The sequence below is a fragment of the Cucurbita maxima genome, unplaced genomic scaffold, assembly GCF_002738345.1.
Source record: "Cucurbita maxima cultivar Rimu unplaced genomic scaffold, Cmax_1.0 Cma_Scf00023, whole genome shotgun sequence".
Taxonomy (NCBI): domain Eukaryota; kingdom Viridiplantae; phylum Streptophyta; class Magnoliopsida; order Cucurbitales; family Cucurbitaceae; genus Cucurbita; species Cucurbita maxima.
Window position 1 is genome coordinate 774,835 of NW_019272039.1, and position 27,859 is coordinate 802,693.

Genomic DNA, 27,859 nt, shown 5'->3' on the forward strand with positions numbered 1-27,859 from the left:
GCATAAAACCTGCCTAGCTACCTATTCCGACGTTACGTTACATATGGATCTAAATAACTTTAATCTTTCTTAGATCAAGTCAACTATATTTGGGTATAATGGAGCTACGACGATCATCAACCGTCACCTCATCCTCCACTTTAGTAGTGCACATCAACAATCATAATAATAGAATACATTCCAGTCAAATTAGTACCATTACTAATTCAAATTATATTTAGGTTGGTTCGATTCATTATTCTTATACATAAATAAATGAGTTGTAATTTGATTAATAGGGCGTTAAAATATTTGGTCAGCCCAATCCAATTCATAAAGTTTCGATTGGGCTAAAAAAAAAAAAAATTTATAGATTGGATTGGTTCATCGAAACGTAGCCTAACTATTTTTCTTTATTTATTCGAGGTAATTTTTTAAAATATATTTTGAAATTGTATGGTAAGTCTAAATTAAATGTTTGATTTTATTTTTGGATTTTTTAAAATGGGCCTTTTAATCAGGAAGCCCGCATCAGCGGCCCAGTTTGGAGTCCAAATTTATATTCATTTTAGTTTCAACGTTGCATTTGAAATATTATTAATTTGGAGTTTTTTGTTTTAATTTCTATGAAAATAAATGAAAATTGAAATAGAAGATAAATATGGGGTGGAAGAGGCTGGGCCCACAACATCCATAGTGTTACTTAACCTGACTCCTTTAATTATAATTGCAACAACCATTAATTGATTAAAAAAATCAATAATTTATTTTCCACACGTCTTAATTGCAAATTTGCGTAAAAATGAGCTTTATTAATACCAATTAGGAAATTACCAAAAGGGTCTTTTCGGTCAAATTGATAGATTAAACTAGAATGGAACAAACTATAAAACAATGAAATTAAAAAAAAAAAAAAAAAATTAAAATTTGTTGGTGACGACATGTCGGTCAAATGAGAAAGGTGTGGATTGTCGTTGGCAATTGATTGCCCATGTTACTGGGCATGGAGTTCCAACCCCCCAAGGCCCAAGCATTAAATTTTGTCACCAACTTTGCCATTATTTACATTTAAAACTTGCCCTTTATTTTTGACATTGACGTTTATCCAATATTTAATTAAGAAATAATATTTGTTTCACTATTTGTTCATGTAATTTAATTTAAGTCATGTATTTGTCTTTAAAACACGAACCAACACTAAATTATAAAAAAACTACACTAGTGGTGGACCTGCATCTCCTTTCCTAATTGGAAACAGATCACATAAAACTTTGACTTCTCAATTTCAGACACATCCGACACCCCCACCTTCATAGTTCATACTTTTTGCTCTCATGCATACGCGCTGAAGTTAATGCCAAACACCTTGTCTTCGTTTCCTCAACTGTAAAGAACCCTACTCTTTTAGCCCTTTTATTTAAACACTCTTTTCCCCTTTTGAATTCTCATCACTTCTACTTCAGCTCGCTGCTTCAAGTTACAAACTCGAGTGCTGTTTCTGTAGTGGCCATGGCCGGTGAGGTTGCAAACAACCAGCTCTGGGGTGTGGCTGTGGTGCTTTTTATGAGTGCCTTGTGCTGTTGTAGCGCTCAGCAAGTTCCTTGCTACTTCATTTTTGGTGACTCTTTAGTTGACAATGGGAATAATAATCAACTTTCTTCTTTGGCTCGCGCTGATTACCTCCCATACGGCATCGACTTCCCCCGCGGCCCTACCGGAAGATTCTCCAACGGCAAGACCACCGTTGATGTCATTGGTACGTACATTTCACTTAAACGTATGCGATTCTGTACTCTGTGCTTTGTATTATTTGTAATGAGAACACTGTTTGGGTAGAAGAGTATTTATTACCGGGTCTAGACAATTTATTTTTTTAAAATATTTAAATCATTTGACTCGTATAATTATTGGATTTGAACTTATTGAGCTAGTAATGATATTTTAACATTTTCACTCATAATTTATAGCGGAGTTGTTGGGGTTTAATGGCTACATCCCTGCCTATTCCAACACGAGAGGCCGAGACATACTTAGCGGCGTGAACTATGCGTCTGCAGCAGCTGGCATCAGGGACGAAACTGGCCAGCAACTGGTAACTTTTTTTCAGTTATGACAGTGATCCTCTTTGATTATTACTAAGACTTTGATTATGGGTATGTATGTGACAGGGAGACCGGATTCCCTTCAGTGGTCAAGTAAGAAATCACCAAAACATCGTCCAACAGATAGTAAACATCCTTGGAGATGAAAACACAGCTGCTGATTACTTGGGCAGGTGTATATATTCTGTTGGATTGGGTAGCAATGATTACCTTAACAACTATTTCATGCCCCAAGTCTATTCGACTAGTCGTCGATTCTCGCCCGATCAATACGCTCAAATTCTCATTCAGCAGTACACTCAACAATTATCGGTCAGCAGTTTTATAGATCGCTTTATTTAATCAACGCGAGACTTTGATCGAATTCTTGTATTCTAAAGCAAAGAGTTGTGTTTAGATCATGTATGACAATGGAGCAAGGAAGTTTGTGCTGTTTGGAGTGGGGCAAATTGGGTGCAGCCCAAATGCACTGGCGAATAGCCCAGATGGGAGAACTTGTAACCAAGGCTACAACTCTGCGAACCAGATGTTTAACAACAGGCTGAAGGGGCTGGTGAATCAACTCAATAGAGACCAGCCTGATGCAAGATTCATCTACGTTGACTCCTATGGGATTTTCCAAGATATCATAAACAGCCCTTCATCTTTTGGTATAACAATCAGTCTCTTTTTCATTATGGTCTCCTTGTTTTGATGCATATATATATTACACCGCTAATAGATATTGTCTTCTTTAAGCTTTTTCTTTCGGGCTTTCTTTCAAAGTTTTTAAAACGTATTTACTAGGGAGAGGTTTCCACACCCTTATAAAAAATATTTCGTTTTTTCTCCCCAACTATTGTGGGATCTCACAATCCACCCCTTTCGGGGCCCAGCATCCCCTCTGACACTGGTTCCCTTCTCCAATCGATGTGGCACCTACTGATTCACCCCATTCAGGGCCTAGTGTCCTTGCTGGCACACTGCCTTGTGTCCACCCTCTTCGAGGCTCAGCGCCCTTGCTGGCACATCGTCCGATGTCTAACTCTGATACCATTTGTAACAGCCAAAACCGACCACAAGCATATATTGTCTTCTTGTGACTTTTCCTTTTGAGCTTCCCTTCAAAGTTTTTAAAATGCGTTACTAGTGAGAGATTTTCACACCCTTATAAAAAATGCTTCGTTCTACCCAACGGGATCTCACAAATTTTTACTGGGGTGATGCAGGTTTTAGGGTCACAAATGCTGGGTGCTGTGGGATTGGGAGGAACAATGGGCAAATAACATGTTTGCCTTTCCAAACCCCATGTCCTAACAGAAGAGAGTATCTATTTTGGGATGCCTTTCATCCAACTGAGGCTGGGAATACCATTATTGGAAGAAGAGCTTACAGCGCTCAAAGACCCTCCGACGCTTACCCTATTGACATTCGTCGCCTCGTTCAACTCTAGCTTAAATCCAAACTTATATAATTTATGCAATCTAAGTTGGAAGAGTCTGCCCTTTCCTTTAATTGCTTATATCTCCTTTCCTTTTATCAATGAGAATGAAATGTATTATATATTAGCTGAACAACACTTCCAGCATCCTGTTCTTTGCTTTCAAAGCTAACTTCATTGTATCATAATTAGAAGCAGAGAAAGTTGAGACCGTGAAACAGTAACAAAACAGCAGTAAGTACGAGAAAAGATGTTAGTCGTTTGTATCACAGACATAGATTTAAGACAAAGAAAGGTTATTAATGTTTGGATTCATAGCATACAACAACATTATAGATGATACTAATATATTAGAACAAGTCTTTTTTGAGTCCAGAAGCTAAGACTTGGTTAATCTTCAACTTCCTTGGAGTACCTTTCAACCAGCAGATGGGGCACTCTTTTATGCTAATCCAACAATGAGAGTGCTTCAAATCATATTATTATTAACTGCATCGAAATGTTTGGTTGGGATTTTGTTAGATAATGGGAGAGACAGAGAGGCAGAATGGCTTCTTATTTAACTGTAAAAGCAGAACCTTATACTAACTGGAGAGACATGTTGTCTTGACGTGGATACTGTTGATTGTGCTGTAAGCCGTTGACTTGGAAGAAGTCTCTTGGATCGTACGGATGAGATTGCATCAGCTCAAATTCTCCTCCCCCCATCATGTTCACATTTCTTTCACTCTCAACTATCTGCATCAATTTCTACAATTTTCAATGTCAACTGCTCATTAAGAGAGAGAGAGAGAGAGTGAGTGAAAAAGAGAAAAGGGGACCTTTGCTCGAAGCAGCTGATTGTTGTTGTGCAAATCAAACTCCTGTAATGATCAACTTTTTTCATTCAATTCAAGAATATATAATCACTTCATTCTACAAATATATACTCACATCATTCATTATACAGTTCTTGCAACCAAAACTTCACCAAAGGATTGGCTTTTTCTACGATTTGGAGGAAAATCAATGAAACCCTGATTGGGAAATTGAACTTTTAAACGACCCATTTAGAAAGTTGTTTCGTTAACCATCCAAATTCATCGTAAACATATATTATCTATTTTGGCCCATTACGTATAACTTATGATTTTAAAAATCATCTACAAGGGAGAGGTTTCCACATTTTTATAAGAAATGTTTCGTTCCTCTCTCAAATCAATGTGGGATCTCGCATCCACCCCTTGGGAGCCCGGTGCTCTCGTTGGCACATCTACCAATATCTGACTCTAATACTATTCGTAACCGCCAAAGTTCACCACTAGTATATGTACAAAGTCTACAGCAAAACATTACATTTAAAAAAAAAGAGAAAAACTAAAAGATATTAAGCTTACCCTTTTGCGCATGTACTCGATTTCAGCAAAGAGGAGTTCATTCTGGAAGAGAGAGAGCAAAAGGAAGTGTTTTTATTTTAAGAGAAGAAACTTCAAAAAATAAGGAAGAAAACATACCTTTTTGGACCTAATTCTGCTAATTCCTTTCTCGAGTTTGCTCTCAAGACTTTTCAGATCTTTTACACTCAAAGAACTTAGAGATTCACCAAGCATGTTCCTGAAAACAACATCCCTTCAGAAGATGAACAAGTAATGAAAACACGACTGCATAAATTTTGTGTTAACATACCTGTTTGAGTTCTGCAAATTACCAATCTGAACACGCAGTTTGGCAGCTTCTTGTTGGTAAAACTAGCATGTCATTCAATAGTAAGTTTTGTATCCTTAAGCTTGGATTGATAGCCAACATAAAAGGTTACACCCATTTTGAGGGTTCACAACATGATCCACTTATATCAAATCATTACGCTAATGGATGAATACTATTCAAATATTGAGCACAACATGTTAGGGTTGGGTATGAAAATTTGATTTTATTTAATAAGATAAAGTAAGGAAGAGCAGCCATTCAGAATTCATTATCAAATATGTAGCTAGTGCACCTATTATTGGTTCGTGTCGATGTCGGTAAAAGCTCAATAGACTAATTAATATTCCATATTGAAGAACAAAACCTTAAACTTCTCGAAAATCTTTAGAACAAGTTAGTTCTAGTGAATGAATCCCTTTTCACGACCATTTATATTTGAACTCAATTGTTTGATGCATTAAGTTTTCTTATAGACCCATTTCTTCACACGTAATGAAATTGAAATTGAAGTATACCTGAGTGTTAGTTTCAGAAGTAGATCCGGTGTTTGGAGAATTTGAAGATGCCTTTTTGTATCTATCAATTGTTGTCTTCACACTGCAATTAACATCATATCATGTTGATTAACCTCCTTAATCACTACAATTATGATGTTCTTCCACTTGCAAAAAAACAAAGCATTAAAACATGTTTTTTATTCTCAAGAAGCTACGTGTTTTAAGTTTTTTACTGTCACATTAACCCAACTCTCTCAAGTTGACTGAGTCCTTTACGAAATCCCATAAAAGGCAAAATGAATGATAGAAATCACATCAAAGGGTCAGCTGCTTTTCAATGGATGTGACGGAATTTGAAGTGTAAGAAAAAAGTTCCCACATTTAAGTAATCTTTTTTATCCAAAATTTATCCATGATTTCCTTTACCGATGCACTGATACCTTAATTTCGTCGAGCTGGTGATTGGCTATGTCTGAGACATCCAACAGAGATCTCGAATTATGATTGGCTTAATCCAATCAAAGGGATGAGAATTTGCCAAGTGTCATACACGCATTTGTATAGTGGTTAACTCCACCCTCTTATCCACCTCGATACAACACAAGAACTAAAAGAAAAAACTCTTAGAAAACCTAAGTGGCGGTAAAAGCCTTTTGTCTCAAACACTGTGTACATCGCAGCCGTCCATTTCCATCAGTGGCTACAGCAGCTGTCCTATTAAGATTAATGCTAAAGGTCTCACCTTGGTTCTACGTGATTCAATACCCTAATCTCTCTCTCTCTCTCTAAAAATACGTTCTTTTTTTACAAAGATTCAAATTTTTTGTTAAAATCAAGAAACCCCAGTTTAGTTTCTTTTTGAATCGGATTGCCATTCTCTGTTTTGGCTGATTCTTGAAGCCCTAGACCAAAAATCTGAAACCAGACACCCCATTTCCCAAACAATGGGGACAAGGATTAAACTTGTGTAAAGTTTCTGACTTGCTATTAGCTCGGTTTGTTTAAACAAGTTTAATCAGAGGGTTACCCCTAATAATCCGGACAGAGATTGATTGATTAGTTCATATTTGAAGATCTAATGAGGTTTTTATTTCAAAGTTTGAATGGAAACCAATTAGGTAGTTGAATCTTGAGTTGGAGGTGATTGGTTGGAAAAGGGTGTTTTAGCATGTTTCAAGGAAACCCACAAGTTTGAAACCCTAATATGGTCTTACTTTCTGTTTCTTAATGTTCAACTGACGTTAGTATTGAGGAAATGTCAAGGAGATGAAGTGGGATTGGACTAATGGAGGAAGGTAAAGAGCTGAGCTCAGACATAACCATAAGCTTACCAAAACCCTTACTCATTTCAACCTTCCATAATATGCCCTATCTCACATCTGTTATACCAGATCTATGTATCCACCACGCCAAAAACCATGTAACTCAGCAATTATAGCAAAAAAAAAAAAAAAAAAAAAAAAAAACTCAGAAAATCAAAGAAATTTGGTAAGTTTTGATATCATAAAACTCAAATCTTTCAAAAAAAGACTATATTCATAACGCAACCCAGATTCCCAAAATCTTGCTCTTCCTAAAAGCTGAGTTAAAACCTTCCAGGACCCATATCAGCAACAAGTTTAAGGAGAAAAAACACAAATCAAGCGCAGAAAGGAACATTTGAAGAAAATAATGTACGAGGTTAGGAGTGTTGTTGTTTACCTGTTGTTAGCATACTCATAGAGGCGGCCACGGGTTGAGAAAACGATGAGAGCAACTTCAGCATCACACAGAACAGAAAGCTCATAAGCCTTTTTGAGCAGTCCATTTCGTCTCTTACAGAAAGTGACTTGACGGTTTGTTGTATTTTCGATCCTCTTAATCTCAATCTTTCCTCTTCCCATCTTCCTCTGAGGTGAATCAGACATCCTCTCCCCTCTTGTTGTTTTCTTACCTAAACCAAATCCAAGCAGATCAGTCATCTATCAAACCCCAAATCTTCATTTTTCATCTTCCCCTCTTCTGATGATCCCAAAAGAGGTAGAAGAATAGAGAAGATATATTGTGAGATGCAGATTTTGAGGCTAAAAATTTGCTCTTCCACTTCTAATCTCCTTTTTTGTGGATTTACATGTGAATAAGCAACACAATCAGAAGCTGAATCAAAGCTTTGTTTTATTTTGATCACTAACCTGAGCTGGTTGAAGAAGGAACTCCCAAGACAGAACAAAAAGAAGGGCTGTTTGCTGTGTTTAAGGAATATCAATGCACACAGCTTGTGTTCTAAAAGGTTAGGGGAAGAGAAGAGGGAAATAGAAGTAAGGTAGCCAAAGAGGGAGGTGTGTGTATTAATGAAGTACAGAAAGTGACCCTTTATATCAGCAGGCTATGGATTGGGTTATTTACAAAGCATTCAACTAATAACTCAATCCAATTCAGCCTTTTTAGCTCTAAACTTCATTATCATTCATTGTGCTAATGAGGGGATTTTGTTCCTTAAAAAAAAATTAATCTTTTTTAAGGGTAAGAGTAAAGTGAAGTTGCAGAATTGGGGTTGAGGTTAAAAATCTTGACACGAATTAGAGAGAATAAAAAGATGATGACATATATTCTTGAGTTCATGAGAGATGCTTGGAATAATAAGTTAAGAAGCTTTTAAGCACTGTAAGTATTATTAATTGAGTTGAGGCTTTGACTGTCGGTTCAAAGAAAAAGGTATTCAAAACGAAATATGGATTCATGTAACCAAAACATCTTCATGTGCCCAATTTGTGGCTGAGCATTCATATAATGTTTCTGGAAAACATGGGAACCAATTATTATTCTCTTTAAAAAAAAGAAACAATAATGCTACAACTTTCTAAAATTTCGACCGGTTTTGACCCATTACTTATCATCATCATGAGTCAACGTGAAATCTCATAATCATCTTCTTGGTACACCGACTGATGTCTACTTTTATAAAATTTTGTTCCTCTCTAGCGAACGTAGAATCTCACAATCGTCCTCTCGGCACAAGTCTGGCTCTGATACCATTTGTAACCATGATTTCGATTAAATTATGTAATGATATCAATGTTACGTCAAGAGTGTGTGAACTTCAATCCACATGTGAACTTCAATCCACAAGACCGAACAATGGGCTGAACTTGGGATTAGAACTGTAAATGGGGTGGAGTGAAAATACTTTTTCTTTAAGTTTCTTTTACATATTCAGCTAAATTTCGAGTTGGAGACGTCAACTTCAGCACCACGTTCGAGCAACAAAGCAATAACGTCGGCAACTTTGATTCTTCTTCATATTACAATCACTGAAAAAAAAGTAGCCTAAATATGAAGCTTGGCAAGCTTTGAAACAACAAGGCCTTTGGTTGACGTTTATTTTTCAGAAGTTAAACAAGACTAGAGAAGTAGAGACATTGTCGAAAAGAACATAATTAATCTTGAAGAGGGCAAACATAAAAAACAACAGAAGCTAACTTGAAGGAAGATCGTGCTCTGCAATTTTCTCCCACGACTTCAGAGTTTCATCGCCGGTGTCTGTTTTGTACAATGCAAGTCGAGTGAGTGGCACTTTCAGGCCGTTCACGGCTTCATTCAGTTTGTCCGCTATTTCCTTCGCCCGCTTCTTCATTTCGTCTGATATGTTCGCATATAGTAGGCTCAAATGCGGCATGTAAGCTGATACACACACATATACTTGGAGTGTTTAGATTAGATCATTTGGGGGATAATGCCATTAGTATCATCATTAAGAGCTTTCAGTATGCTCATAACAATCCCAAGGAAAGGGAGAAGCAGAATCAATTCATGATTTTGAATGTGAATGAACTTACGGGTGGAGTTGTTGCAACCAAAATGGCCGCAGCAATGTGAGCTGATCTGCACCACCTGAGAAGAAAACAGAGAGAATAGGAGGAAAATTAAACATAAAAAAGCCCAAACCATGAGATGCAGACGGAAAGATGAGGGGGAAGCACCTCGGTGGTGGGATGAATGAGGAGAAAAACACACTGGTAGAAGGTGGTTCCGATGGAAACTTGATCCACGGTGGCTTGATAAGCCTTCACCCCTTCGCAAGCCGATCGGAATTTATTGAGGGCATCCTGAGGGGTGAGACGAATTGCCCCAACCACGGTGATATGCGGCTCAAATTCGGGGCCGCCAAACTCGGATCTCAGGCTGCTCATCAGAGAAATGATTTTGGTGGCTACATCTTCTGGAGGAAGAGCCCACACCGAATACAACTCCCCTTCACAGGGTTCGATCGGGGCGGAATTGGGGTTCGCCATTGGAGCAAAGAAGTGAAGAAAACGGAGAGATTAAAGTGTGCGATTTGGTTTACGTGTTAATATGGTGATGTGAGGAATTGGTGGCAGAGGGTCGGCGTTGACTGAACTGTTCTGAGAGATTTGGGGAAGCTACACTCCTAATTTGTTGAAAAGTTTATACTAAAAATGTGTTGTTCTAAGATAACAGAGACCAATTTTATTCATTTATTCATAATCTATTGATAGTTCCTTACATGCCCTTATGCCTCGCGCTCACCACACACAAACCCAATAAACCAGACCGTTACGCGCCTGTCTCTGTCAAGGGAACGGCACCCTCAACTTCATGTCCGTCCGGACTATATCGATGGCAAACCCCTTCCCATCGTGCTGTTTCCAGTAATCAGCCTGCGGATTAATCCACTCCGGCTCTTCGATCTCAACTCGAGACCCCTTAATTGCGTCTGTCGAAATGTTATAATAGTCGTCCCTTTTCTGCACCAGCTCCGCCTTCACCACTCCCGCCCCTGTTGCTTGCGGTGACATCATCAGCGCTGGGGCTCCCATCGGCAGCTTGTCGCCTGTGTGTATGATATCAAAAACCAATTTTGAATCACCATAATGAAAAATTTTCAGTTTATTACCTCTGTCCACCTGCCATGTGCACCAGAATTTTCCGTAGGATTTGGCGAGGTTTTCCAATTCTGGCTTTGCTACCATCTCTGGGATTCGTGGATGAACCATGAGCCCAGATTTTATCTCGTATGCGTGGGAATGCCAAAGCTTTTGTTCATCAGTAGACAGAGTTTCAAAGATTTGATCCGACACGATATACTCAACGCCTGAAAGGAAGAGGATAAAGCAATACGGCAGGGGATGAAAACAGAGGATATGAAATTAGTTTGGTAGAAAGCTAACCAATTAGATGGGCATCGGCGGCGTCGGAATCGTAAACGGCGCACTGGAGAAAGTCCTGGTTAAGGCGAGAGATGTAATGATGCGTTTCGATCTGGCGGCTGAGGTCATCGCCGTAAAGGGCAAAAGAGCAAGCGTGCTGGCTGACCTGCTTCACCGGTTTCAGCGACTGCAACATGCTACTGCCTTTGTCCAATATGTGTTGCCCCACTCCCATTTTCTGGCCCGGTGGCTGTCGCTCTTCGCCACTCTCTCTCAACGCCGCCGGTTGGTCCTCGCTCGTGGCCATTTTATCGTTCTTCTGATGCTCTCCGGAGCTCTGTAGGCTATTTTTTTCCGACCGGGGAAGAAGGGATGAAATAGTAAGGCGAGGGACTCTGTAATCATCTATGGAGGAGAGAGAGTGGAATGAAAATCAGCCACGTTTGCTTGCACGTGGCGCCGACGTGGCTGAGAGTAGTGATATTCTACCCCCAAGTGGAGTGCAATGGGAGATTTGAGTTTCATGCAAACGTGGCCGAAGAGTATGGCTTTGGTTGTCATTTTAATTTTTTATTTTATTGTAATAAACAGATGATATAATCGGAGTGAAGAAAAATAAATTAATATAAGAATCTCCACAAACAAATTAATTTCAATGAAGTTTATAAGTTGCAACAGAATGATTTCATATAATTTTTCCTCTACAATTTCATATATTATGAAGAACAAAAATTCAAACATATTTGGACCGAAGAGATAGAATTAAAACGAATCAGATTACGATTTTTTTTTTTTTTTTTGTTAGGCGAGTTGATTTATTTATGGTTTCGATATTTGTATCTCTTGGCAACAGATATATAGATGCAGAAGTTGATGAAGCTCAGTATTGAAAGCAACCAGTAGAAGAGATTCAAATGGTTCCGATTAATGTTGTTTCCGATCAGCCAGCCTCCGTTGCTCGTAATTCCCTTCGTAGCACTGTTCACAATCTTCACAACTATGGTGCTCAAGAAGTAGCCCAAAGCCATTGAACTCCAAAGGAAGCAAGTGGAAACAGATTTAAGGGATTTCGGCGCCTCGGAGTAGAAGAATTCCAGAAGCCCTACATACGTAAACAAATCTGCGATTCCGAATATGAAGAATTGAAAAGATAACCAGAAGGTGCTGATTGGCAATGGTTGCAAAACAGGGGTTGCGTCGAGCATGTTGTGGTCTCTCGCAACGCCCTTGCGTTTCGCTTCCATTAAAGCTGCGACGGCCATGGAGATACTGGATAGAACCAATCCGACGCCTACTCTTTGCAAATGGGTGATTCCTGTGGGGATGCCTGTGAGCTTTCGTGCGAAGGGGACGAAAATCTTGTCGTAGATTGGGACTATGAGGATGATGAAGGAGACTGGGATGATGACGAGTGACGCTGGAGGGATGTGGAAAGAGTTGGTGAGTTTTGTGTCCATGGTGAGGCCCTGTTGGATGGAGAAGGTTTGGAGTTGGGCCAAACAAAGCGTCATTACGATTGTGCAGCAGAAAATTGGTACCATGCTAAGAATTACTTTTGCATTCTCAACTTGGGTGACTCTGCATAATTTCCATGGGCTTGAAACTTCAGGTGTTTCAACTTGCCCACAAGGTGTTTGTTGAATTGCCGCTTTGTCTAGAAACCTGTTTTTTCGAATTATCAAGGCGTTTAATGCTATTATTAGACAGCCAAAGCAGAAAGCTCGAACAATTTTTTATGTAAACCAAACCTGTAAATGTTTCTATGAGGAAGAAAATCTTCTTCCACAGAAGCTTCCTTGTCCCTTTCAATCTCATAGAGATCTGCAGAATCTTCGGGAAGGACAAGGTTTCTATTACGAATGGCTGCAACATATACCTAGAAAGAACAATCATTTGAACAGGAGTAAGAATGTTCTTGGATGAAGTTCTTTATATGATTAAGCTTCAAACTCAGCATACCTGTAGAATTTGGACGATTGCACTGGACTCAGAAACAATATGCATTCGGTACAGTGGCAGTCCGGCAGTAAAGATGACCACGCCGAAAAAGATGGCTGCAGAAGATATCCCCAAGCCCCAGTCCCAACCTTTGTAGTCTTGGATCCACACAATTAGAGTTAAACTAGCAGCACCACCGCCGCACACTCCCAACAAGAGTTGGTTGAAAAAACTAGACATTTGCAGTGCCTCCTTGGGGTCTTTTTCATCAAACTGATCAGCCCCATGTGACGGTAATGCAGCCTTAATGCCTGCACTACCAATAGCTAATGTGTAGAGAGCAACATAGAGGAAAGCAGCATTTCCTCCTCCAACTGTCTCGCAGTGGGCTTGTTTATCAAACATATTGCAAGGCTGTGGCTTGAGCTTGGGGTAGTGAGCTTGTATCATGAGCAATATCAGCGCCTGAAATAACAGTAGTAATTAAAATGTAGTTGCATGGGGGTCGGCAGGGCCGCAAAGTAAAGCCGGTGAAGTTGGACTAACCAGAAACTCGAGGCAGCCAGAAATGATGACGGTTTTGAATCTGCCTAAGAATGTGTCTGCGAGAACAGCCATAAGAATAGAGAGAATGTAACCGGCACCCATATAGTTGGTCAGCTGGTTGGCAGCATCCGCTAGTTCGAAGTGCATCACAGTATTGAAATACGTGATCAAGTTCACTGCAAGCGCAAAGGTTGCCATATTCTCGAAACCAAATGCGACTGCAACAGAAACCCAAAAGGTAAACAAGACTACAATCAAATGATTTTCTTTTTCTTCATATGTCCTACACTACATTTGACAAACTTGATGAGCCAATGATTTTGTACCTAGTATGAGCAAAGACGATCTAGTTCCTCCATGCTTGTGTTTGAAAGCTGGTCTTCCCTTCCAGTCCACTTTCCCTTCCACTACCTCAAACTTCTCCTGCATAGAAATCAACTAGCAGTTAAAACTTACAGATAACGAGATAGCCCAAAAGACCCAAATGGTTTATTGAACTTAATTAGAACTCAATGAAATTGATGAACATGAAGCATACCATTGCAACTGGCTAGGATCTTCTGCTATTGCGAAGCTAAGATTGAGCTTTTGCTTAATATGTATATATAAGGGTTTCTTGTTGCATGAGAAGGTAGTGTGACGTCTGATTGTTCCTGTTCATGACAATAGGATGCATATAACTAAATCGATATTTACGATCCATCATGAAAGCTGTAAATTAAGAGCATTCTGCATGGTTGCTTGTACATATAAAACAAGTAAAAAATGCAAAATTACAAGCAGAAACAATCTCCTAATGGTCCAAAAGGTTCCCATCATGAGCTCTAGTTGACTAAGTCTAAGATCTCCTGACTTTAGAGTTCTAGTTGTTCCATGGACATAAGCTCAGATTATTGCTGTTTAGCCGGTCGGAACGGTAGGGTCTGCAACTATGTCATGAAATTGACAGCTCCTTGGTTTTAGGAAAGGAGACACTCAGTTAAAACAGAGAAGAACCAATGATTTGAGTGCATAATTATTAATTATATGCTTTAGCTTTCGAGCAGGCCATCTAGTTTGTCTTCGGAGTTTGTGTACAATTTATGATTGAAATGTAGTTTAGGTTTGTAGTTGAGAAAAAAAAAATGGTTGTTGACTATGTCCACCCAGGGTTTTGGTTTTGGGCCCCAAGAGAGTCGGCCCGTAATTCGTCCACAGAAGAGAGCGAGAGGTGACGCTGCTCTGTGAAACCAGCCTCACGCGGTTCCCTCAATCTTTAGGGCCAGTGAGCCCCCAAGCTTTCGTCCAAGGCCCAATGACCTAATCCCTACTTGGAACGGGCGGGCCATCAACACAACGGCCTCCAGGACCCCTATTCCACTGGGACGAACAAGCTCCAACCATTTTAAAGCCCCCGTTCAGGTAACAAGCTCACATTACCAAGCTCGGCAGATGGTTTTCTCACAAATTCATTTAAAATGAAGGAGTACAATCAAAGTTCTTCCAATGTGGGATTAGGGTTTAGTAATTTATTAGAATAAAATTTAAAGTTCAAAGATTCATTATAAACCTAATTTAAAATTTATAGATTCATCAGACATAACTTGTTAGATACAATGTCTTGTTAGATACAACTATGAGCATAGGGCTTACTCCCTTCATATAGGAGCTCGAGCGCAATCTTTTCAGCCCTTGAGCCTAGAAAATTATTCTAGCCTTAAGCCAGCATGGATGGTATGCATGGATGGTATGCTTGAGGCTGCTGCCCTTCCAAGTTCTAACAGCTTATCCATGACTTGACAAGAAATTGAAAATGGTGTTCTAATCCTACTTGTAATCATCGTTTTGCAAGAAGCACTTTGTCCTCTAACAAGAACAACAATTGTGATGAATAAAACAAGAACATTACTATAATTAAATGATTGTGACAAACAACATAAGAATAAAATGGCTACAAACTAAACTAATAAGATGTACAATGTAGGAAGAGGGAAAAAGAACACATGAATTCTGTGCAAAAAAATGCTCCACTTTTGTTTATAGTTTGTGAAGGGAAACCCGACCAAGAACTGATCAGTAGTTCAGCAATGAATATTTGATGCGCAGTACTATCCTTCCCTTGTCAACCCCGAGCTTAGCCCCCGCAACCAACCAATGACCTGGAATATCCTGAGGACCCTTCGACATTTCTGTCAAATCTACAATTTTTGCCAGTTTTCCAGCATTGCTTGAACTGTCTTCCTTTTTATCTTCACCAGTTTTTGTTTTGGAAGATGATGATGCACCATCAGACCTCGATGGGGTAGCAGAGGTGGAGGGGCTGTGATCCCAGACTGATCGTCGAACCGTGCAGCCAGGTACCTTCGAGAAAAGAAGCTTCAAGTATAGTACATTTTTGGCACCAAAATCCCAAACACCGAGCTGCGCTCCAGTCACGATGTGAACACCAGATAAATCTCCAATGTTGGCTTCTGTATACTCTATGGGTGCTGTGCTTACATGAGAGAAGTTCTTCCACTTGATGGGTTCAAACCACCTGCTGTCCTGCTCCTCGGGGCCATGCCATTTCAGTGCACCTATGGCAACATGCGAGTCCCAATGGGGTTGGAGAATCTTCGGCAGTGACACCAGATGTTGCAGATGGATAGCAAGTCGGTTTTGCTTGCAGCCTTCAAGGTTAAGCCTAAGACCCGTTACTGGTTTACGACCAACTGTAATCTGCGATGACATGCAATGATTGATAAGAGTTGTTATGTTCTTGATATCATCCTTTTCCTATCATAGAACGTGATTGATTTATCAGCTTTTTCTGGGGAAGACTCGATTGTATTAGGGTCAGAAACACAAAAGTTTAATTCAAAAAAGGAGGTGCGTCCCCAAATGTCCAGGAAAGGGAACCAAACAAATACTCCACAAGACAAAAAGCATAGAATTAAGTGGACTTGTCTTCAAGACTATATGTCCATTTGAAACTCCCTCTACACCCAAAAAGTAAAGGAACCATATGCAAAATTGTGAGATTCACGTTGGTGGTAGAGGGGAATGAAACATTCCTTATAAGGTTGTGAAAACTTCTCCTTAGTAGACGCGTTTTAAAGTCTTGAAGGGAAGCTCGAAAGGGAAAGGCCAAAGAGGACAATATCTACTAGTAGTGGACTTAGTTGTTACAAATGGTATTAGAGTCAGACACCGGGTGGTGTGCCAACATGGACACTGGCCCCCAAGAGGGTGGAGGGTGAGATCCCACATTGGTTGGAAATGGGAATGAAATATTTCTTATAAGGGCGTGGAAACCTCTTCCTAGTAGATGCGTTTTAAAACCTTGAGGGGAAGTCCAAAAGGAAAAGCCCAAAGAGGATAATATCTATTAGCGGTGGGTTTGAACTATTACAAGAACACTACCTACACCATTGTCTCTATTAGCATGGAAGCACCTAAAACTTGAACAGTGCAAAAATGCAACAGTATATAATTTTTGATACATCTACTTCATCAGAAGAACCCCATCAGATTTAAAGACAAGGTCAAACTCATTTTGAAGCCAGCAAAATTAAGGAGATGGAGAATACCTGATCAGGGCTAATATAAAGCTTTGGACCCATCAAGCTGAACTGAAGTGATTGACACAAGGGCTCTTTTCTTTGCAGGTTGGTTTGTTCAGGAGCCCATGCTCTACCAATTTGAAAATCCAAAAAATACTGCAGATCCTCGATCGGGGGCTTGTCTGTAAGACTAACAGAGACTCAGCAATTTAACTAAAATTTTGGAAACAAAATCAACATCTTCATTTTAGCAACAACCTATAATATGCACTTTGTTGGATGAAAATTTTATAATCTGCAGAAGCGTGAACGATATGTTTTAGACGAAGTTCTATAATAACTTAAATCAGTTTTCCACCATCGAAACGCATTCTTAGGTAGGTAACAACGTCTCCGTATGTTAAGACTGATAGAAGTGTACTTACATTCCAAATATAGGTCAATAGCACGGGCTAAATGCTTCACACCAGGCACTTCTTCAAGCATGGAAACGATGGGGGTAAACGTCATGTTGATCACATCTGGGGCTGACTTTACAGTCTCTGCCCACTTGGCATGACTCTGAACCAGATCATCACCACCTCTTCTCCTAAAAATTACAGTAACATCCTGCAAGAAATCGGGCATCATGATTATTACATTTTGAGACTCGAGTCAATAGAAGCATAGCATCCCATATGCTTACTAAACCAGGCGAAAAATGATTCGAATGGTTTACCATGACAACTCGTTGAGATCCTCAAGATACATAAACTTAACAGTGAACTTGCTTTAGTAAAATGAGTGTTTTAAACTAACCTTATCCTTATAACTCAAGGGACCAACAGTTGACTGGCTTTTCGAGTCGAGAAATCGTTGTTCCCCAACCTCTTTCACGTAGTTCTCAATCTCAGACTCTGATAAGGGAGATGACTGGTGTTGCCTGATATATACCACATCTCTTCCACCAATAGTTGCTGATGTTATGATATGCGTACCGAAATTTTCAATAAAACTGACGAAAGAAAAGTAAGTATCGGTTATATATTATTGTCAAGTCACGACTATTCATGAACCTTGCAAGCGCACATTCACGACAAGAACCACAGACAACAATAGATAGCTTACCTAGCCAAGGACACAGGATCCCATGTGTAAGGCACAGCACGTTTGATTTCTTCGTGTAAAACTAAGGTCGGGTTTTTCAATTCAACCTTAAAGAGAGGAATGAAATATCCAATCATAGCAAGTGATTTTGTAGCTGCTGCGTCCACTTGCCAAGAGCCACTGAAATTGAACATGGCATTAAAGCTTCCAAGCGGAATGTTTCCTGATAGATTTGATTTCTGATTGAAGTATTCTGCCATCTGGAATTTCAGGTATCAATGGAACATATGAAGCATTTAACGAAAAAGTCCTCAATTGATAATCGAGTTTCTAATGGAACTCATTGATATTAACCAACTAGTTATACTTAAAAGCTATATGCAAACCAAAAGTGTCGATCAAGACTAAATCAATTCTGGGAAATGCACCAACATTATTCACATAGCTACTTGAACTTAGGTTTGAACCTTTTAACTTCATTTCAAGCATTGATCAAGTTGCAAACTTACAACTATTTCAAAAATAATCTCCACCCATGTAATGCAATAGTAGTTCTAACCAAGTTTATGCTTTAATAAGCTCTATAAAGGCAGCCAACAAGCTCAAGGAAGGAAATGTCACAGAAACTAATGGAACAGATACCAAAAATCAAACTACAACAGCTATAAGATTGATATAAGATTGATAGAAACATAAAAGAAGACAATAGTTGTAGAGATCAAAATGTGCAAAAAGAATAGTGCCTAAATAGTAATGAATCAAGTATCAGATGTAAACAAGGTGGAAAGAGGGAGAGAGAAAATTGATTCATTAACAATTCAGGAAGGGAAATAGAACATGGGACGAAAAGGGTTGATGATAAGAAAGCAAAACAAGGAGCGATTGAAGGAAGAGCTCCAAACTCGCCTTGTGGAAGCTGCAAACGGGGACGTTTTCGGTTGCCCTGGTATCTGGAGAACAGTGAACATGGTCAGGCACATTAGGAACCACAACCCCATCAGAGAGATGTAGATCCCTGGTAGAGGCATCATCGAGCTGAACCAGCCTCGACCCAGGTGTTCCCTTGCAGTAAAGAAGACGAATATCGGCGGTGACATCAAAGCCACGCCCTAAAGCTTGGATTGAATTGCAAAGTGTAGCGGTCAAAGCGTCCATTTCTGAAGCAGGTGTGGCGGTGGCGGCGGCGTAAGTGGTGCAAGGATCTTTCATTACTGAAGGAGATGAACACCAAAAAGAAATTCTTAGCTTTCAATGGAAAATTTGAGTAGTACTCCCCCCTTGGGAGTTGAAAAGAGAAAAGAATTTGGATTTTGATTTGGGTTAGATTATTTATCCCCTGTTTTTGCATAAAAAAAAAAAAAAGGAATAGATATTAATTTATTTTGGTAGTGGTGGGACAGGTTGGACTTTGTCATTGTTGATGTTATTGAGTTTCGGTTGTTGTTGTTGTTGTTGTTCCAACCAGAGGCCCATAAATTTGACTGCNATTATTTCAATATCAAACAACGCGTTTTTGTGTGTTGTGCCCATTAGAGCAGAATTGAATAAGGAGGATTCTGGGTTGACTCTCTGTCTCTCTGCAACCTTTTTCTTTTTCCAATTTGCTTTGCTTTTCAATATTTCTCCGAACATCAATTTCCAGAAATTTCTTTTCCCTCCAAACATATAATAACACCCAAACTTTGATGAAAAAAATATAATTCTAAATTAGTTTTTGTTTAATGGGTTTTTCTCTAAATTAGATTCCAACCCTCTTTTCTCTAAAAACAAGTCAAACAATACTTTTTTACCATCCAACAAGTCAAACTAAATGAACTCAAAATATTATATTATGATTTATGTTTTTTTCTTTTCATTGTTTTTATTAGAATCGATAAAAATTCTATTAGGAAATGGAAGATGTATGAATAATTTTATTTTTTTTAGTTCGGTCAGACCTTTTATTTGAGACGAACAATAACAAAGACGATTTAGAATTGTTTCTACCTTCTCTGTGGATTATTATTTGGACAGAGTAGTGGGCCTGATGGGCTTAACATTTGGGCCTATTTAGCCATTTTACAGTGATGGGCCAAGAAAGAATGGCCCACAATCATGGAGAATGTGTTTTATTTAGGTCCATATGATATGATGAAAAATAAAAATAAAAAATTAAACTTTTAAATACTTTTAGAAGTGTTTTAGATTTTTTTAAATTAAGAATATTAATGAAAGTTTTTAATGTTTTTTAAGATAAAGATTGAACGTTAAGAAAATATTTTTATTAATTTAGCCTAAAAATTATAATAAATAAATGAGAATGAGATTGATTTAATGAGTTTTAAGGAGGAAGGGTGGAGTTGAAAATGATCGAAATTATTAACGACGTTGCAATCTCATCTCAAACAGGCAGGCGATCATGTTGAGAAACTTTATCGGAATTGTGTGTATTTAAATCTGAAAATCGAGGAGGATGAATTTGAAGATTGTAAGAAACCCAATGTTCTGGCTTTAGATTGCGCATTTCGATACTCCATCTCGGTATGGAATCCCACGACACCAAAGATAACGAAGACGATGATGACTTCTTCGACACTCTCGATGAGTTCCCATCGGAGGATTCTTCCGTCACCGATCAACCTCAACTTTCCACTTCACTTTCCTCCATTTCCGATTCTTCTCCCGTACTTGAAACCTCGTCCGAGAATGAATTCTCATCTGTCGCTTCATTACGCCATCGCCCCTCTTCTCGCCGTAGAATGGCAGGCGAGACTCCGAGCTCAGATTCCTCTATCAGTTCCCTAACAAGTTCAATCGACGATTCGGTGATGATGAGCCCCGAATGGAAAACCCCAGAAATTCACCCGAATTTTATTGACGATGTAAAGAAACTCGAGGGATCCGAGGCTTTATCCGTTCAAGTAAGCTCGTGGGGAGGTTCGAGTAGCGTGAAGGATGAGAAGAGTGAGGTATCGACGGTGACTACTGTGGAGACTAATTCGGGCGGCGAATTGGGCGTTTCGGAGGCGGAATCCGGCCATTCTTCTTCAAACCTACTTATGTTAATTGTAGGATTGCTCATCAAGGCAATTGGGGTTCAACTTAGCTTCTTCGTCTACAGTTTCTGCTTTCCCTTGTGGTTTTTATATCATTCTTACACGTTTGTTTTTCATCCTTTTCAAACAATTAAGCTTGGGAGAGCATATGTGACAGGAAAGTTATTTGGGTTTTGTGAACTTGTTACTGCTGTGGTCAGTCCTTTGATATCTGAACGGTTGAAGGAACCCAAGTCTCTTTGGAAAGCTGGACTCCGCTGTGTGTGGGGCTTTCTGTGGTCGGCTTATGTTTGTATCATTTTGTGTGGTCTCTTGATTTCGGCGCTTATATTTGGTGGGTTTTTGATGAGGTTCTTAGTTCAGGAGCCTGTTAAGATCAAAGAAGTACTAAATTTTGACTATACCAAACACAGTCCTGAGGCTTATATGCCAATCTTACCTGATTCAGATGTTCTTTATGGTCGGAATTGTAAAGAAAATGTCGTAAGTGGGAAGACCCAGTCGCGTGTTATTCCTCATCATCATCATTTGCAGGCCATTGTCTCACTAACATTGCCAGAGTCTGAATATAACAGAAATCTTGGGGTCTTCCAGGTATGTCTTTATGCATTTTGTTAAAGGAGTATGCCTTTTCTAATTATGACAAGTAACGTAATTTTCAGATACTTTTTTTTTTTTGGTATGTTAAGTGTCGATCTTCATTGAAGTCGACTTGATATTATCTTAAACATTGCTCCAATGGATAAGATTGGGAATCATAATCCAATTCCTTTTTACCCTACCTTAACCACTGAGCGATGGAATTTGCAGTAGAAACCACTATGAAAGTGTGCCTCTGAGATGAGAATCGATTGTTTTGTCCAAGGCTTCAATGATTAATTTGGTTGGATAGAGGATGATGTGGGAATAGTAGCATAGTATTCGAGAAATAGGAGCTGCTAAGAACTTGATTTATACATCTATGTTGTTTAATCGTATGCATTGGTTCTTTTGTGCATAATTGTTCCATGAATTATGAATAAAAGTAAACAAGAAAAGGCCACGGTAAAATAAGTTCAACACTGTGGACACCCTGCAATACAAATAAAGCTAATATAGTAATGGTTTCAGTTGTCTAAAACACAACCAAATATTAATGAAAAAATCCCTGGGGAACGTCAAAGAGTTTGCCAACTATGTGCGAACGTGATGAAGGTGGATGGACGAGGTCTTTTAGAATCTTGCTTAGATCAGACATATTATTAAATTCAGTAATTGTTTGGTTTTGATTTGCCTGAAAATTCTATTTTAGTTATCAGCATCATCAATGGATGTGTATACTCTCTATTAAGTATGTTTGGGTAATGTTTATTATGTGATTCCTTGTGAGATATTTGATGGTCATGCTGCAGGTAAGAGTAGACTTTCTTTCTGTAAGTGGTGACGTTCTTGCAAGCTCAAGCCACCCATGCATGTTGCAGTTTAAAAGCGAGCCCATTCGCCTTTTACTGACTATCCTGAAGCTTGCACCCCTTGTTACGGGCTATATATCAGAGTCCCAGACTCTGAATCTTAAGCTTAAAGGTCTCGCCGAAGGAAATGTACCGACAGCCTGTCTGCGGGTTACAATTGAACAACGAGCAGAGTTCAGTCCTGGTGCTGGTATACCCGAAATATATGATGCATCCTTAATCCTTGAATCCGAACTCCCCTTGTTTAAAAGGATTATATGGTATTGGAGGAAGACTCTCTATGTCTGGATTAGCATGACATCGTTTATGATGCAGTTGCTTTTTATGCTGGTCTGTTGTCGACCGATAATCCTTCCTAGAATGAGGATGAGGAGAAGGGATGAATCTGCTAATGTAAGCTCCACGAGGAACGACATCTAGGCATGAGGTTAGATAAGAACAGCCCCCCCTGGATATCTAGTCGAAGTGTTCAATCAATAAGAATTTTGTTGCTGATATATAAAACCCATCAATTCCAATATCATTGGTTGCTCCAATACCGAATGCTACATATTTAGTATGACCAATTCTTTTATTTATTAGTTTTTTTCGTTGACTTCTATGTTCTTGGTTTGAATTTGAAGTCAATGGGGATGATGATAAGAGAGCAGATCATATTTATGACTATACAGTTCTAGAAGCCATTTCAACTCGGCTCGAACAACTCAAAGGGCAATTTCTTGTGGTAACCTACATTAGACTGAAGTTCTATGCACTGTTAACCGGGTTTTCATTGTGTGTATGATCTCACCAGGGCTACACAATTGGGGCGAAAAGAACGTTCATGTGCAGGATTCAAAACCTCGAACTTTTATTTGTCATCATCAGAACTTGAAGCTGTGTAACGTGTGCATTGATGACAAGAGTTCATGTGAACTTCTGCGCAACCATCATAGTTTGAACTTTTTCTAATTTAGATGTGGGATTCTTAGTTTGGTTCGTGTTCCAACGCGAATCTAGTTCATGTGACATCAAATACTTGTTCATTTCCATATCTTTTGATAATACAGAAGTAGAAATGCTTGGTAACTGGAAGCTCATCTATAGTAAAGTTTAAAGTACAAGAAAGAAAAAAAAAAGAGTCCTTTCGATATAACCCCTTTGGTGTCTCAAAAGTTTTCATGGGGTGACATGACGACTTTTGAGGAACGATGCACTTCGAGCAATCTCTCGTAGAGGTTTGTCTGTGAACCTGATGGTATTATACACTAACGCACCTGATATTGCTCCTAGAATAGGCGCTGTCATGTAAATCCATAATCCCTTGAATTGTGCAAACACTAATGCAGGCCCCAAGCTTCTGGCTGGATTCATGGATGCTCCTGTTATTGGCCTGAACAAAATGGGATACTAGATTCGTCAAGTATTCATAAAGCTTTTTACTTAAAATAACATCAACATTCAGCTTAATACCCTGCAACCATCACGTTCAGAAGCACGGTAGCACCAACAGCGAGTCCAGCAAGTTCACCAATCTGTAAGATAAAGTGAGGTTAGATTCCTTTCGACTCAGTTCAACATAGAAAGTTTGAGGAGAAAAATAGGAACTAACGGCTCTATTGTCAGTGGCAACACCAGAAACCACAAACATGAGGTAGAATGTGATTATGAATTCAATGACAAAGGTCTGCATGTATGAGTCGCTTGGGAGAGTTCCTGGAAAGTGGTCTTGTTTTCCATTAAAAATTAGCCAAAGTGTCCAACTTGCTAATGTTGATCCAAGAACTTGAGCCGCCAGATATGAAGGCACCTGCAGCAAATTTGAATTGGGTTGCCATCAGAATCGAATAAGCAGCACTGAAAAAGCTTAATGAGCTGCAGAGAGAGAGGTAGACTACCTCACTCCATGGAAATCTTCTGGTAATGGCAAATGATATGGTGACAGCAGGGTTAAAATGAGCACCGGAAATGTGGCCAACGGAATAGATCATCACCATTACAACCAAACCCCAAACAATTGAAATCCCTGGGAAAGTGATGACTCCATCTTTGCTCAAATTCACCACCACTGATGCTTCGCCTGCAAATATCACGAAATATGTCCCCATAACCTCTGCAATCAACTGTTTCCACCAAAACAAAACAAATCAACCATTCTATATCAAATCCCAAAGCTTGAAAATGGGTTTTTTCAGACAAAAACAGAGAGAGCCAGAGACCTTCTGAATGAAAAGTACAGAGACACAATCGGATGCCGAATCATCTTCGACACTCATAGAATGACTGTGGCGTTCATTGTTGGAAGCTGAACTCTCTGCCATGAGTGATTTGGTTGAAGCTTTGAAATTGGATTGATTGGTTTGAAGAAGAATGCTGTTTTTATAGCAAATGTTTTAAAACTGGATAAAACCATAAGATCCTGTTTTTAAGATGTTGAAATGTGTTCTAACAGCTGGGTTTGGAAAGAAACGATGCTGGATTGAAGAAAAAAGAATGAACAGTCTGGCATTCTCTGTTTAAAACCTCAAACTTCATCCATAGATATACTCAAAAGGTTAAAACGTTTTATCCTTAAAATAGCAGAGAATGATCGTCTCCATCGACCTAGCACCAATATCTCTGTATACATATGTTTAATATAGGTTTAATACTGATTGATGAAATTCAAAGGTAGAGATAAAGTTAGGTAGCAGACATTCTTTCATTTCCGCACCCTTATAAAAACATGTTCCGTTTTCGTCTTCATCAGATATGAGATCTCACAATCCATTGACAATTTATCTCATTTGGGGCCCAAGTTTTTAAAACGTGTCTGCTAGTGAAAAAGAGTTCCACCCCTAATAAGAAATATTTCGTTCTCCTTCAGACTGACGTAAGATCTCACAATCCACTCACAATTCACCCCTTTCTTCAAGGCCCAACGTCCTCATTGGCACACCGCCCGATGTCTGGCTCTGACACTATTTGGTTCCGCCCAAACCTAAGTTAACAGATATTGTGCTTTCTGAACTTTCTATTTCAGGTTTTCCCTCAAGGTTTTTAAAATGTGAGGTTTTCACACGGTTATAAAGAATACCTAATTCTCATCTCAACCGACCTAGAATCTCACATAAAATAATATTGGTTACAAAAAAAAAAAAAAAAAGAAATTCACATATCCATGAAACACAAACGTAGAACCTATTCTTCGCCTTACTAGGTGTGAGCATGAAAAAGAGTTTGACGTATCGATTAAGAAACATAGGTACTCCCCTTTCAAGAAACTTGTGAATTGACAAACAGGATTCATGTGAACTTCCCGGCAGCCATCAAAGTTTGACCTTATCCTTATCCATATGTGGGATTCTTAGTTTAGCTCATTGAAAAAGTTGTCTGATTTCCATGTCTTTGGATAATGTAAAACAAAAACAAAACATTCAACTTTCTCCCTGCGCTCTAATCCATCTGCATAAACTTTGAAATACAATGAACACTAAAAAGAGAACCCTTTTGTTAGCCTACAGAAGTCTTCCATTTTGTAGAAGTGAGAAAAGTAAGAGCTCCTCAATGCGAGCCACTACGACTTTGTCCTCTGAGGAAAGAAGCACTTTTGGTGATCTCTCGTAAAGGTTTGTCTGTGAACCTGATGGTGTTGTAGACCAAAGCACCTGAAATTGCCCCCAAAATGGGAGCCACGATGTATATCCACAACCCTTTGAACTGCCTTGACACTATTGCAGGCCCCAAGCTTCTGGCTGGGTTCATGGACGCTCCTGTAATTGGCCTGAAAAACAAAGATGTTGAAATTTTCAAGCTTAAAGGTCGCTTGATGATATCCCCAAATGGGTTTCTTATAGTTTAATGTTCTAGTATGAAAATTCTTTGAAGATGTTGAAATTTAATACCCTGCAAACATGACATTGAGAAGCACTGTGGCGCCGACGGCAAGTCCAGCAAGTTCACCAATCTATAAAATCAGCCAACAAACAGAGACGCGTTGAGCGAACCAAATTCAAGTGCAATTTAGAGGTAGGAATTAGAGTAAATCATGAAGAAGAAGATGAACTAACGGCTCTATTGTCAGTGGCAACGCCAGAGACCACAAACATCAGGTAAAATGTGATGATGAATTCAATGACAAAGGTCTGCACATATGAGTCACTTGGGAGAGTCCCTGAAAAGTGGTCTTCTTCTCCATTAAAGATTAGCCGAAGTGTCCCACTTGCCAATGTTGATCCAAGAATTTGAGCTATCACATAAGCTGGCACCTGCAACAATTTTTAATTGCTTTGGAATCAGAATCAAATCAGCACACCCTCTTTGAATTACTTGAAGAAAATCAATAATTAGTGAGAATTTTCAAGAATCTCCCAACCTAAAAAGCTTGGAATTCTCACCAAAAATGACAAAGCCTTTGACTTTTCTTGTTTTCAGATTATTTGAATCGTGGGGTTTAACAATTTTACCAAACTATGGCGTGTTCAAGGAAGAAAAGCAAAAAAAATGGATATTGGCAGAGCGGTTGGGTGACCTGTTTCCATGGAAATCTCTTGGTGGTGGCGAAGGCTATGGTGACAGCAGGGTTAAAATGAGCACCAGAGATGTGGCCGACAGAATAGACCATCACCATTACAACCAAACCCCAAACAATTGAAATCCCTGGGAAAGTGACGACTTTGTCTTTGCTCAAATTCACAACCACTGATGCTCCACCCGCAAATATCAAGAAATATGTCCCTAAAACTTCCGCAATCAACTATTTCAACACCCGAAACACAAAAATCAGCCATTCAATCATAAACAGAATATGAATTGAAGATTTGGAGAGAAAGGGAAGACCTTTTGAATGAAAGGAACAGAGATACAGTCGAGTGGTTCTGTGGCAGTGAGGGGTGTGGGTTCATCTTTGATGTTGAGAGGAACACTGTGGTGTCCGTTGCTGGGTCCTGAAATCTCAGCCATGATTGATTGCAGGAAGAAGGGAACAGAGACGTGGGTGACAAAGAGGGAAGATTGTTGAGATTGCTTGGCGATGATGAGATGGAATTTATAGAACCCCAAAAGGCTGAAATGGGAAACGAGAGAGAGAATTGACCAATTTACGTTTGTTGTGTAATGGGTACTTTAATATGACATTGCAATCAGTTTGACATTGGAGACATCGTTGAAAATGGTGATGTAAGAAGATGAGAATTGAAGGCTGCTTCAACTACCCGCCGGATTTACAGAGAGAGATATGAATTCACCATATTTCCCACCGCAGTTCCGGACACAAAACTTGGTATAATTACTTTCCAATTCCTTTTTGTGTTTTCAACTCTCAATGGGTCACTTTGGATGTTATGTTCAGTTGGGGTGGCCCACAGCTAAACCCCGGCTATTGGGGTTTAGCTGATATCAAGTTGTAAGTTATAGATTCTGTAACTTAGTCTATGAGGTAAGCTTGACATGTTTCATGGTCCCATCGTAATGGCTATCACCATCAAATATGTC

The 27,859-nt window shown here is 39.2% G+C and overlaps 9 protein-coding genes and 2 long non-coding RNA genes across 16 annotated transcripts; 4 read left to right on the plus strand and 7 right to left on the minus strand.

Annotated features, from left to right (window-relative positions):
* The first annotated feature begins 1,462 nt into the window (after positions 1-1,462).
* Positions 1,463-3,698, plus strand: LOC111496844 (GDSL esterase/lipase At1g29670-like). Its single transcript, XM_023147374.1, has 5 exons — positions 1,463-1,735; positions 1,947-2,071; positions 2,148-2,393; positions 2,479-2,731; positions 3,290-3,698. Exons 1-5 carry the CDS (start codon positions 1,489-1,491, stop codon positions 3,511-3,513), a joined length of 1,095 nt encoding a protein of 364 aa, XP_023003142.1. The 5' UTR covers positions 1,463-1,488; the 3' UTR covers positions 3,514-3,698.
* Positions 3,699-3,740: 42 nt separating this feature from the next.
* LOC111496848 (floral homeotic protein AGAMOUS-like) lies at positions 3,741-8,115 on the minus strand. Of its 2 annotated transcripts, XM_023147378.1 has the most exons (9): positions 7,856-8,101; positions 7,386-7,685; positions 5,703-5,784; positions 5,167-5,228; positions 4,995-5,094; positions 4,878-4,919; positions 4,323-4,364; positions 4,080-4,239; positions 3,741-3,990 (listed from the first exon to the last, which is right to left on the minus strand). In XM_023147378.1, the coding sequence occupies exons 2-8, from the start codon at positions 7,643-7,645 to the stop codon at positions 4,081-4,083; spliced, it is 747 nt and encodes a 248-aa protein (XP_023003146.1). In that variant the 5' UTR covers positions 7,646-7,685; positions 7,856-8,101; the 3' UTR covers positions 3,741-3,990; position 4,080. The 2 variants fall into 2 exon arrangements, with proteins under 2 accessions (XP_023003146.1, XP_023003147.1); XM_023147379.1 differs by lacking the exons at positions 3,741-3,990; positions 4,080-4,239; positions 4,323-4,364 and adding an exon at positions 4,761-4,815 and having other exon boundaries at positions 4,852-4,919; positions 7,856-8,115.
* LOC111496856 lies at positions 4,649-4,970 on the plus strand. Its single transcript, XR_002720528.1, has 2 exons — positions 4,649-4,804; positions 4,853-4,970. It is a non-coding gene; the product is annotated as an uncharacterized LOC111496856 (long non-coding RNA).
* On the plus strand, positions 7,523-25,884 carry LOC111496855. Its single transcript, XR_002720527.1, has 3 exons — positions 7,523-7,607; positions 19,475-19,482; positions 25,870-25,884. It is a non-coding gene; the product is annotated as an uncharacterized LOC111496855 (long non-coding RNA).
* On the minus strand, positions 9,075-9,987 carry LOC111496852 (cyclic phosphodiesterase-like). Its single transcript, XM_023147383.1, has 3 exons — positions 9,644-9,987; positions 9,500-9,554; positions 9,075-9,344 (listed from the first exon to the last, which is right to left on the minus strand). Exons 1-3 carry the CDS (start codon positions 9,953-9,955, stop codon positions 9,139-9,141), a joined length of 573 nt encoding a protein of 190 aa, XP_023003151.1. The 5' UTR covers positions 9,956-9,987; the 3' UTR covers positions 9,075-9,138.
* LOC111496850 (oil body-associated protein 2C) lies at positions 10,137-11,164 on the minus strand. The gene is made up of 3 exons (XM_023147380.1): positions 10,853-11,164; positions 10,579-10,776; positions 10,137-10,515 (listed from the first exon to the last, which is right to left on the minus strand). The coding sequence occupies exons 1-3, from the start codon at positions 11,136-11,138 to the stop codon at positions 10,256-10,258; spliced, it is 744 nt and encodes a 247-aa protein (XP_023003148.1). The 5' UTR covers positions 11,139-11,164; the 3' UTR covers positions 10,137-10,255.
* On the minus strand, positions 11,476-13,744 carry LOC111496854 (protein NRT1/ PTR FAMILY 4.5-like). The gene is made up of 5 exons (XM_023147385.1): positions 13,642-13,744; positions 13,316-13,533; positions 12,791-13,234; positions 12,580-12,707; positions 11,476-12,493 (listed from the first exon to the last, which is right to left on the minus strand). Exons 1-5 carry the CDS (start codon positions 13,742-13,744, stop codon positions 11,647-11,649), a joined length of 1,740 nt encoding a protein of 579 aa, XP_023003153.1. The 3' UTR covers positions 11,476-11,646.
* On the minus strand, positions 15,183-19,246 carry LOC111496837 (MACPF domain-containing protein CAD1). Its single transcript, XM_023147367.1, has 6 exons — positions 18,829-19,246; positions 17,944-18,182; positions 17,635-17,830; positions 17,262-17,445; positions 16,864-17,018; positions 15,183-16,012 (listed from the first exon to the last, which is right to left on the minus strand). The coding sequence occupies exons 1-6, from the start codon at positions 19,129-19,131 to the stop codon at positions 15,368-15,370; spliced, it is 1,722 nt and encodes a 573-aa protein (XP_023003135.1). The 5' UTR covers positions 19,132-19,246; the 3' UTR covers positions 15,183-15,367.
* LOC111496838 (seipin-2-like) lies at positions 20,267-23,760 on the plus strand. Of its 5 annotated transcripts, XR_002720523.1 has the most exons (5): positions 20,267-21,551; positions 22,349-22,835; positions 23,032-23,132; positions 23,202-23,625; positions 23,737-23,760. XR_002720523.1 is itself a non-coding variant. In XM_023147369.1 (3 exons), the coding sequence occupies exons 1-3, from the start codon at positions 20,445-20,447 to the stop codon at positions 22,826-22,828; spliced, it is 1,464 nt and encodes a 487-aa protein (XP_023003137.1). In that variant the 5' UTR covers positions 20,330-20,444; the 3' UTR covers positions 22,829-22,995. The 5 variants fall into 5 exon arrangements, 2 of the variants coding, with proteins under 2 accessions (XP_023003137.1, XP_023003136.1); XR_002720522.1 differs by having other exon boundaries at positions 23,032-23,625; XR_002720524.1 differs by lacking the exon at positions 23,032-23,132.
* Positions 23,546-25,379, minus strand: LOC111496846 (aquaporin NIP1-1-like). The gene is made up of 5 exons (XM_023147376.1): positions 24,607-25,379; positions 24,286-24,510; positions 24,000-24,197; positions 23,861-23,922; positions 23,546-23,780 (listed from the first exon to the last, which is right to left on the minus strand). Exons 1-5 carry the CDS (start codon positions 24,706-24,708, stop codon positions 23,567-23,569), a joined length of 801 nt encoding a protein of 266 aa, XP_023003144.1. The 5' UTR covers positions 24,709-25,379; the 3' UTR covers positions 23,546-23,566.
* LOC111496845 (aquaporin NIP1-1-like) lies at positions 25,738-27,580 on the minus strand. Its single transcript, XM_023147375.1, has 5 exons — positions 27,206-27,580; positions 26,898-27,122; positions 26,437-26,634; positions 26,272-26,333; positions 25,738-26,150 (listed from the first exon to the last, which is right to left on the minus strand). Exons 1-5 carry the CDS (start codon positions 27,326-27,328, stop codon positions 25,931-25,933), a joined length of 828 nt encoding a protein of 275 aa, XP_023003143.1. The 5' UTR covers positions 27,329-27,580; the 3' UTR covers positions 25,738-25,930.
* Between the last annotated feature and the right edge of the window lie 279 nt (positions 27,581-27,859).